This window comes from Apodemus sylvaticus, chromosome 12 (assembly GCF_947179515.1).
Source record: "Apodemus sylvaticus chromosome 12, mApoSyl1.1, whole genome shotgun sequence".
Lineage (NCBI taxonomy): Eukaryota > Metazoa > Chordata > Mammalia > Rodentia > Muridae > Apodemus > Apodemus sylvaticus.
Genome location: NC_067483.1, coordinates 64,668,530 through 64,680,360, shown reverse-complemented (window position 1 = coordinate 64,680,360; position 11,831 = coordinate 64,668,530). Strand labels below are relative to the sequence as shown.

The following is an 11,831-nucleotide window of genomic DNA, read 5'->3' as shown; positions in this document are numbered from 1 at the left end:
CTACTCAACACCTATTGCTTTGACAGCTGACTTCCAGGGTAGGTCTCTCCCAGCAGGCCAAACGTACACTGAGCTCAGCACCCTACACACACACACACACACACACACACACACACACACACACACACACACACATGCTGCTCTCTCCCCTGAATCTAGCCATTTACTTAGAAGTAATAGTAGCACAACTTTTTATAAAAACTGTTTTATTGTGGCAAAACATACATACCATTTACCATTTCAACATTTTTAAAAACAATTGAAAGTGTATACTTCAGTAGTTTGTGATGGCGATTGTTACTACACCCATTTCCACTGATTTTCCATCTTCCCAACCTGAAACTCCACATGCCTTACGTAACTTCTTATTTCCCTCTGAAAGCACTGTCAAGTTTACTAGGATATAATCCAAAGGGGCCTCTGATGACCACCATTCCACTTTATCTTTGTTGAACTTTATGGGTCATGGAATCTGATATAAGTGGATTCACAGAGCACATGTCTTTTCTTAATATGTTCTATCTCATGCAGAATGGCCTCAAAGTTGATACATGTTGTAGCATGTCTGTGAATGATGATGTTCCTCTTTGAGGCTAAAAATATTCCAATGTATGCATATTATACAATACATATGCAATATAATATATATTGCATATTATGTATCACATGTATATATAAATACACTAGTATGCATATTTACACATTCACCTGTCAAAGGGCATTTGGGTTGGGCAACATATTTTTAATTTAATCCCACAATTTAAGGCTCCAGATAAGTTAAATTGAATAGTAGAAGGTACAGGCAGACATACTTCCTATGAATTCAGACGTAGTACCTATTTCTCAAGGAACTCACAGTACTTTTTGCTCACAGAAAGGATTGAATTTAGGCAAGAAGCTCTGTGGTCACACTGATTATGGGCAGCAAGAAGGCAGAAGCAAAGGAAACTGATGCCAAGACATGGCACCTGGGTCACCAAGGGTGAGAGCCCTTTAACATCAGGAGGGAGATCGGGAGTCACCAAGGGAGAGCCCTTTAACACGAAGGAGGGAGATCAGACTTGGGAGTCTGCCCAGGGCAGGATTTACTTGAGGGACAGGAGCACCTTGCCCGTGGATTTGCGCTGCATCACATGATGGAAGGCATCGTTGATCTAAAAGAAATCCAAAATGGAATGTGGTCAGACTGATACACATTTCAGCAAATATCTGATAGATGATCAATTTTTAAAACACTGCTATTGAAGTAATATGGAAGTAGTAAGTTGTCTCTCTATGAACTGTATATAGCCATGCAACACTAACAAGGTCACCATAAATACAAAAGAATATAATATTTAAGAATAACTGATCTCCAGAATTTTTCTGCATCTAAGCTATGATTTCCAATGTTGTCAGATAATTAAGTGCCGGTATGCAGAAAGTCCATGAGCCAGTCCTTATTCTCCTGCAAGAATTTTGTACCAGCTTTTGAACAGATACACCTGAAAGAAAAATTTCAATAATTTGAAAGAAAAAATCAATAATTTAAAAATTGTATCATTATATTATGCCAGTCCTCTGCACCTAAAATTATAACATATTACAAATCTTCAGAAATTTAAGGTTGTGTATTTTTTTTACTATGTTATTGGGTTCTTCCACCCTGTCTCCCTTCCAACCCTCACTCCAGCACTAGAGAGGAGAGGAAGAAAGTTAGAGGGAAAGCGAACATAGACTCTATAGGCTACTTCCTGCTGATTAGGGACATTGGGTTCCTTGGTGCAAGTCCAATCTTCATCGTCAGACTATTCAGCAGCCCAGCAAACCAGCATGCCAGCAATAACAAACGCAGCAGCAGGAACCAACATAAAGTTATAAGGCCAATCATAGCAGCCATAGTAGTGAAAGCAGTGTGATATTGGCAGAAAAACAGAAAAATAGATCCATGGAATGGGATAGAGGGCCCCAAAGCAGAACCACACACAGCCAACTAGTCTCTAACAGGAGTGAAGGCAGCTCCATGGAGAAGGGAGAGTGCATTCAGCAAACAGCTCTGGGAACACTGGATACCCACACTTAGAATCAAAGTATGTTTCATTCACAAAATTCACACAAAGTGTTTGAATTCACAAAAATTACCTCAAACCAGTTCATAAATCTACATGTAAAATACAAAACTATACAACTTCCAAAGACAACACTGAGAAAGCCTAGTGCACTTTGGGTCCCACAGTGAGACTCTGGAGACAGTACTGAGAGAACTGGGGGACGATTAGTAAATACACGCCATTAAAATTGAGAACCTTGAGGCTACTGAATGAACTCAACAGGTGCAGGGCTTACAGTGCAGGGTGCTGAACTGAGGTGGATCCACAGAACCCACATACAAGTAGAAGGAGATTCCTGACCCCAAAAAGTTGTCCTCTGATCTCCACATATGCACTGTGGCACATAAACCCACAAACACATAATTTTTTCAGTTAAAAAATTTGGGAGCCGGGTGTGGTGGCTCATGCCTGTAATCCAAGCACTTGGGAGGCAGAGGCAGGCGGATTTCTGAGTTCAAGGCCAGCCTGGTCTACAGAGTGAGTTCCAGGACAGCCAGGGCTACATAGAGAAACCCTGTCTCGGAAAAAAAAAAAAAATTGGGACTACAGAGATGCCTCAGTCAATAAAGTACTGTCCAGGCTTCTGCATGTGGTCCTGAATTACCCCCTTGGACCCACATAAAGAATCTAACATGTACATGTGACCCCAGATGGGAAAGCAGAGTCAGTCATTCTAGCCACAGGGTAGAAAGTGGCACAGGAAGTCATCAGGCATCCACCTCTTATCTCTGCATACATGCACATATATGTATATGCATCTACATATATACATGCACATACACACAAAAAGAAAACTAAAAATGTCTACACTAAAGAAGACATTGTTGAACACATAAAAAGACAAGGAGAAAAACATACACCTAACAAAGGGAATAGATAGATAGACAGACAGACAGATGGTGGATAGATAGATAAATAGATAGATAGATAAATAGATGGTAGAAAGATAGATAGATAGATAGACAGACAGATTGTAGATAGATAGGTAGAGAGAGAGAGAGAGACAGACATATAGATGGACATTAGAGAGAAAGAGAATGCTTAAAACTTAAAAAACATTCTGTTCAGAGCAAAAGATATGACTAGACATCTTACCAAAGAAGCACACAGATATCAAATAAATACATACTAAGACACTCAGCAGGCAGAGACTGAAAACAATGACAAGACCCGCAATACACCCATTAAGATGGCTAAGAACCAAGACACTACCCCAGTAGTGTTGAGAATATAGAACAGTGGGATCTCTCCCTTGCCTTGGCATGCAAGGCAGTGCAGACACGGTAGAAGGCAGTGTGGCAGTTTCCCACCAACCTAACCATGCACTCGCCACATAACCCAGCAACCAGATTCCTGGGTCTTCACTCACATAAACTAAAAGCTATGTTATGATGAACACACACATGAATGTTCATAGCAATTTCATTCACAACTGGGAAAACCTGGGAGCAACTGGTGCCCTTCAATAGACAGTTGGATAAGCAACTTGGGACATAGGGATCTTTGAATTTGAGGCCAGTTTGATCTGTGGAGTGAGTTCCAAGACAGCCAGGACTACATAGAGACAGAAATACCCTGTCTCAAAAAAAAATAAATAAATAAAAAATAAAAACTTAAAAAAAAAAAAAAAAGACGATCAAGACACAGGAAACCATTGAACCATTGAAGAACCTTAAGTGAATATTGCTAATAAAACAAGAATAGCCTGAAAAGGACTCCAATCACTTTGAAAAGGGCCAAAACTATAGAGACACCAGGAAGATCAGTGGCTGCCAAAGATACAGGATAAGGGGATGAATATGAAGATGTGGAGCCCAGAGGATTGTTTAAGGAAGCTATTCTGTAGACTATGTAATCATGGTTACATAATATTAAACATTTAGCAAAACCCACAGAGAGCACAACTTAATGTGCACGCCCCCCATTGTGATTAAGACCCTTCATGCGCAGCCATTGGTTCATTGGTTGTGACAAACACAGGAAACCAGTGCAAGGTGCTGAGTAAGAGTGGGAACTTCTGACTGTGCAAGACGGGATATGAGCACTCTAGTCTTCCTCTTGAATTTTTCCATACGACCAAACCTACTTTTAAAATAGTCTATACATAATGATAAATGCAAAGAATGAAGCTAAAAAGCAAAGGGTGGAGTAAACAACACCATTGCTTCTGCAGACAGAATAATAATCTACATAGGAAAACGAATCAAAGCAACAAAAATAAGAAAGACCATCAAACCAGTGAAATGAGAAATGAGCTTATAAAAGCCACCGGCTGTCTCTAGAGCAGAAATATCAATGTGCAAATGGAGCAGAAGTAAACTACTGTTATCAAAATCAAGAACAGTGACATTTGTGGGAAAGTGGAAAGATCCCATAAGATCTTAAGGAAAATACTTTAAGGTCTCCTAAAAGACATAAAAGATCTGACTATATAGCTCTACTTACAGATAGGACAACTTAACAAACATGAAAAGCAAGAACAAAGATATGAGATTATAAGATTCATTTTTATACATTTAAACATACCTCAAAGCTATACACATGAAGGCTATAGGGTGCTAGTATATGAATATTATATTTGAAGCAAGAGAACAGAAAACAGAGAGCGGATCTGTGTGTCCTGAAACTTGATGAAAATAGCATTGTGAATCACAGAAAAAGACTGGAGGCTGAGAAAGCTTGCTTGCTACAAATAGGAAGGTAAAAATTAGTTAGCTGACTACTCATAGATCTGCCCAGCCCAGCCGTCATCGGAGGCTTCCTCTGGCAGCTGATGGGAGCAGATGCAGAGATGCAGAGACACACAGGCAAATGTGAGAGAGAGAGAGAGAGAGAGAGAGAGAGAGAGAGAGAGAGAGAGAGAGAGAGTCCAATTTGGAGGTCTCCATTAGGTACCTTCTCTTGGAGTTTGGGAAACCCTATGGAAGGAGAACTGTAGAAGCCAGAGATGGTTGAGGACTTTAGGAGAATGTGTCCCATAGAATCAAGTAACCAGGGCTCTTGGGGGCTCACAAAGACTATGCAGCAATCCCAGAGCCTGCCTGGGTCTGCACTGGGACCTCTGCATACATTCTGTGGTTGTTTAGATTGGGGACTTTTGTGGGACCCCTAACAGTAAGAGTAGGGGTATCTCTGACCCTTTGGCCTATGGTTGAGACCCCTTTCCTCCTACTTGGTTGCTTCGTGCAGCTTGGGTAAGTGGATTTGTGGCCAGTCTTATTGTGAGACTTATTCTGTCATGTCCGATTGATATCCCTGAGGCCTGCTCTTTTCTGAAGGGAAACAGAAGAGGAGTGGATCTGGGAGACAGCTGAGGTGAAAAGGCGGGCAAGGACTTGGAGGAGTAAAGGAGGGAAACCTGCAGTCAGGATGTATTATATAAGAGCAGAATAAATACATATAAAAAAAGGAAACATTTAGTTAGCTGAGATACACACAATGCATAAGAAACTTCAGGTGCAGTCAGTCCTTAAGTGTGGACATTGCAGGATATGCCTACAGTCCCAGTTATTCTGGAGGCCGAGGAAGCCTAGCCTGGGTAACACAGCAAGCCCTATCTCAGTGGTTCTCAGCCTTCTTAATGCTATGACCCTTTAATACAGTTTCTCAAGTTGTGGTGACCCCCAAACATACAATTGTTGTTGTTGCTACTCCTTAAGTGTAATTTTGCTACTGTTAGGAACTGTAATATAAATATGTAATATGCAGGATATCTGATATTCCCATGAAAGGCTAATCGTTCAAACTCATAGGTTGAGAACCAGTGACCTATCTCAACAACTCAAACCCATAAAATAAATAAGCAAGAAAATCATTTTGACCCTGGGATAATGAAGGACCTTGGAACAAGTCCTCCAGCCACAACCATAAAACAAAATATTGGTATGTTAGAGTGGATTAAATGTGGACAAAGGTAGCAGGGGTCACACCCTTCTGCAGTCTTGAGACCTGCCCTTATGTTTGTAGGAACCTAACCTGAATGGAAACAAGGCTGCCAGGTGTAGCATGACAAATACTGACAAGTATTGGGACGCTTGGTCTCCAAATTGTGGCAATGATTGGGAAAAGTATTGACCCTTTTGAGATGGTACCTCGCTGGGGCAAGGGTGCGACTAGAAGAGGGCTCCAAGGGTTTAGAGCCTCACCCTGCTTCTGGTTCCCTCTTTCTGCTTTGTGTTGGCTGAAGAAGATACAATCTCTCAGCTTCTTGTTCCGGTTCCTGTTATCATGGACTCTCCCTCTGGAGCCAGAAGCTAAACTAAATTCATCCTTCCATCAATCACTTTTGATTGTGGTCTTTATCACAGCAACATAGAGGTGACTGATACACTCGATGACTTATAACATCAGAGTCCAGAAACACAAATCACTCAAAGAATTGAACATCAAAGGAGGCAGGGGCCCTAACAGAAAGAACTAGAAAGCTGAATTCCTTCTACATATAGAATGTATAGGTTTGTGTGTTTGTGAGGTGTTTCTCCTGGGTGAGGGGACACAGAGTTGAGGATTGAGTAGGGCCACCCCTACCCCGTGCTACACCCCTAGCACAGCCAGCCTGCAAACATTCAGAAGTCTTTCTGTATGTTTAAATGCATCACAGCCAAGAAATGCACATTAAAATCGTAAGATACCTCTTTATGCCTCGCTATGTGGGTGAATCTCAGAAATATGGACACTGCACACAGCAACAAAATGACAAGTAAACAAGAACTGTTCACGTATTTCTGGGAGGGGCAAAAACCCGCAGGGTCATTCTACAGAGTGAGCAGCCATCTGGATGAGCAAGCAGAGGTGCCACAACCCAGCAGTCCTGCTCCTAAGAAAACAGTCCCCACAAAATAGTTGCACAAGTCCCTAAGATTAGACCTGCAAGGCTGCCTATTATACTAACTATGGTGTCACAAACTCTACCTGGAAGTTTAGTGTGAGTGCGTCTTCAAACAGTGGTGGGTGTGCACCCATGTGCATATCACTACGCAGTTCTGGGGAACAATGCAGGATTCACAGAAGCAGTAGCAACAAAATGGCGGTCTTAACGCCAGCATGGCGTCGGAAGGTAAGAAGCAGATCCAGTTCAAGAGCACACCACTGGTTGCATATGTTAAAGATAACACACAAATATGGCGTTGTGCTTTACAAGGGAATATGAACCCACAGAAACACACCAGACATGCTGCAGAGAAGTATGTGGGGGGGGGGGGGAAGAGTGAGGACGGACAGTGGGAGGAGAGTACAGGGGACCAGAAAAGGTGAACGCTTATAAGTATACGGACAAAACAGCAGATTAGCCTGCATGGTCTAACAACGTATACATGCTTTGAGAAGTTTGCTGGTTAAACAACCCTTCCCATTTGAGATTCCCCCTTCCCTCCCCAAAAAAAGCACACACAAAATAAATAACTAAAAATAAGTAGAGAAATCAATCAATCATGTCACTCTCTGGCGGCATGAAATCTGTTTTAAAAAACATCTGCACTGTGGGGCTTTGCGCCTTAGGAGACCTTTCCACAGTGCAGACAGGCTCCCTGGGAGGAGGCGGAGGAAGCCTGAGACAGATGTTAGGAACACTCATTTCCCCCTCACTATCTCCAGGTGACTCACAGCTGCACCCTGTCAGGTAGAGCTGCTCATTCCCAGAGATTTGTCAGAGCCTCACAATAGAAAGAAAGCAGTTGAGAAAATAAGTATTATTTGAGATAGTGGTGTTTCATCACCAGGCATCCTAGGGAAATGAAGACTCCCTGCACATGAATGTTAACATAAAAGAAAGCTGTGGCTTCAAGTGCTAAGTCTTGTTTGTTAACCATTTTGCATATAAATAAACCCTTTGTAGAAATGAATCCCATATTTATCTGGCTTGCTAAAGAGATAAGACTGTGGAAAGCTTAATCTTCTTTATCTGTTTTTCAGATGTCCCACGGCTTTCCATGTCCAGTGGCCACTTCTGTTATGATTGTAATTGCCTCCAGGTTTCCATCCAGAGCTGGGAACCAGAGAAGCACCGGTGTCTGGGATCAACCAAAAGGGAAACTAAGGCAATGAAGTGAGAGATTGTGTGGTAAAATGCAAAGCTGCAAACAGAGGTCTGGGGACACGGCCCTGCTACAGACAGGGAAGTTGAGATGCAAACCGTACCCAGAACTTTGGTTCTCTGCCTTGAGGGGAGGAAGCCGTAATTAAATGTCTGGGGAGACACACAACCTGGAATTTGAGGAAGGGAAAGATAATGCTTTTGTTTTAAGGTGAAGGTTCTGCTTTCGGAATTTTTAATTAGCTCATCAAGCAGGAATAATCAGAGTACTTACAGTTCCCCAAATACATCGTGCTGATTCATGCCCCCATTAGCACTCTTCCCTATCAGTACGATCCTGAGGTCTTTCCAACTGAAAAATAAACTCAAGGGCAGGACCAAGTCCTACATTTTTATAGACTGTCATACAGAATGTTCTCAGCAAGTGATGAATAAAACAAACTCATGAATAAGTGAATCAATGTACCTGAGACTGAGCGGGACTTTCCATTAAAAGGTGAAATGTTTTGGCTGATGGCACTGCTGAATTTCATTCATCATGTCCTTATTCTGATACAAAATTAACTCAATCCTCTTTTAAAAGTCAATCAATGACAGATACAGCTCAGCGGAAGGGTGCATTTCCTAGCATGTGAGAAATCCGGGGTTCAAGGCCCATGGTATCACAAAAAAAAAGAAAGGAAGGAAGGAAGGAAGGAAGGAAGGAAGGAAGGAAGGAAGAAAGAAAGAAAGAAAGAAAGAAAGAAAGAAAGAAAGAAAGAAAGAAAGAAAGAAAGAAAGAAAGAAAGAAAGAAAGAAAAAGAAAAAAGAGATGCAGACCTCATATAAACTCATGAAAGGATACTCAAAGTTATTGATCATTAGGGGAATATAAATTATATTCACAAACAGGTGACTTTATATACCTACTAGGAAAGTCTCTAATTAAACAACTGAAAATACTAGGTGTCAACAAATACTAAACAACTCCATCTCTTGGGCATTATTAGCAGAGAATGCAAAATGGCCCAGACACTGTGGAAATCAGTTGACAGTTGGTTAAAAGTTTAACATAGAATTAGAAAATAGGCAGAAGCAAAATCCCAAAATGTTAGGACAGACACCTCAGCTTCCAGCCCACATATCTGTCTGAGCACTGTGTTCTAGTCCACAATGCCCTGCTCACAGGAAAGCTACATGCCATGTGGGCCTTGGTAAGAATGGCATAAGGTGGCTTTGCCTTCAAAAATCATGGGACGTAGAGGCTAAAGCAGAATTGCACCTGTTCTTTTTTTACGGGCATCAACAGCTGCCCCTTTTAGAATTATGCATAAGGTTTTTTTTTAAACAAACCATTTAGAAGCAACTGAAATCAAATTCTGGCCCTGTCATTCTTGCTTAATGACATTATTTGGATACCATTGGAGATAAGGAGAAATAACATAGCCAATTAACTATCTGTGTAAATTTTTTAACATTAAACATACACTTAGCATGTATCCTAGAAATTTCGATCCTCAAACAAATAAAGCCATATATCTACAAACATGTACATGAATATAGGTCAAACCTGAAAACAACCTTGTGTCTATTAATCAACAACTGGAAAAAACAGGCTGTTGTATATCCATCCAACAAAATAGCACTTGGCTTCTTTATAATAAAGTTTCCACTTAAAAAGAGAAAGAAATACCACTTCACAACAGAAGGGACTGAACCTACTGATGCATTTAGTCTGGATGAACTTCCCAAGAATTATACAAAGTAAAAGAATGCAAAATTATGGGAACTGGAGAGATGGTTCAGCAATTAAGGGCACTGGCTGCTCTTCCAGATGACCTGAGTTCAATATCTAGAAACCATGTGACACCCTAAAATCATCTGTGATGCCTCTAGTCACAGGGGATGATGCCTTCTTCTGTCCTCTGTGGGCACCAAGCATGCACGTGATGCACAGACACACATGAGTCTATGGTGGTTTGAGTAGGTTTGACCTCTCACAGACTCATGTGTTTGAATGCTTGGCCCATGTGAAGTGGCACTGTTAGGATATGTAGCCGTCAGCCAGGAAGTGGTGGCGCACACCTGAAATCCCAGCACTCTGGGCGGCAGAGGCAGGCAGATTTCTGAGTTCGAAGTCAGCCTGGTCTATAGAGTGAGCTCCAGGGCAATCAGGACTATACAGAGAAACCCTGTCTCAAAAAAAAAAAACAAAAAACAAAAAACAAAAAAAACCCAAACAAACAAACAAACAAACAAAAAAAGATATGTAGCCTTATTGGAGGAAATGTGTCACTGTGGGGGTGAGTTTTTAGGTCTCCTCCCATGCTCAAGCTCTACCCAGTGTGGAATCTAGTTGCCTCCTGGCCACCAGTGGAACACAGACTCTTTCTGCTTCCTTTGAATCAAGATGGAGAATTCTTGGCTCCTCTAGCACCACATCTGCCAGCATACTGTCATGCTTTCTGCCATGATGATAATGGACTGAATCTCTGAAACTGTAAGCCAGCCTCAATTAAATGTTTTATGTACAAAAGTTGCCTTGGTCATGGTGTCACAGCAATAAAACCCAAACTAAGACACAGGTAAAATACCCATACACAATAAAACATTAATAAATTTGAAAGTAAATACAAAAATAAACAAAAAATAATCCATCATCAAAAGGTCATGGCCTTATGTATATGATATTCTAGAAAAGCCCAGATTGCAGGGAGAGGAAACAGATGAGGGATTGCGAGGGGCTATGGAGTAAGGTAGGAAGGTGGATCACAAGGGGACACAAGGAAATCTTCTAAGATAATGAAACAAACTATATCTCCATTATATGGTGGCTACATAATTGCATCTGTTCATCTGACTCAGAGACTTTTCTGAGTACAGTGACATTCACCTATAATCCCAGCTGCTAGGGAGACTGTGGCAGGAGGGTCTCTTAAACTGAAGAGTTCAAAATCCACCGGGTGACACAGCAACAGAGCCTAATTCCTTTGAAATAAAGTCTCATTAAAGACGCTTATCTCTATCATACCATCCCTCCGAGACTCTGAGATCCACTGTGAAGGGGGTGCAGAAAGACTGTAGAGCCAGAGGGGACAGTGTTTCCCAGACACAACAGAACAGGTGCACAGATGAACTCACAGAAATGACAACGGCCTGCACACGGCCTGCACAAGCTTAAGCCAGACACAATTGCAGAATGGGGGAGGGGAGGGAAGGTGGGCATTATGTCCCACCCCTAGCTGAGAAGTTATTTGTATTTTATTGCTGCTGGGAGAAGGAAAGTCAGTTTTCTTTAAGTGAGTGGCCCCATACTACAAGGCTAACCCCACTCCCAGGAGTAGTCAGCTAACACAACCTGGATCTAATGGGTACTAAAGGGGTAGGAAGTAGAGGATATGAACGAATATGAGGTTGGGTGGGCAGGAAGGTGGGGGAAGATCTGGGAGGAGCTGGGAAAAGGAGATGAGTAGGATCCAAATATATTTATGAATATCTCAAAGAATAAATAAAAACGTTGCTTAAAAAAAGAAAATGCTCTTTTTTATGACACTATCTAGGCAGTTAACTGTGTCAAGATGAAGCTGAAGATCTCCTCCCCAGTCACCTCAGAAAGCCATTGAGATGGATGGCGAACACAAACGTCATTCTCTCCGAGAGAGGCATGGCCACAGAAGGAGATGCTGATGCTCTGGGTGAGCAGTGAAAGGGAGGGTTGGGTATGTGTCCAA

At 41.7% G+C, this 11,831-nt stretch overlaps 1 protein-coding gene across 1 annotated transcript in view; it reads right to left on the bottom strand.

The window, feature by feature from the left end:
- Window positions 1–207: 207 nt before the first annotated feature.
- The window catches only part of LOC127697431 (quinone oxidoreductase-like protein 2), a 31,860-nt gene continuing 20,236 nt past the window's right edge, over window positions 208–11,831 (bottom strand). The window contains exon 10 of the mRNA XM_052200594.1: window positions 208–1,154. Within this exon, the coding sequence (XP_052056554.1) occupies window positions 1,086–1,154 (69 nt within the window). The 3' untranslated portion in view covers window positions 208–1,085. The remainder of the gene's footprint in view (window positions 1,155–11,831) is intronic.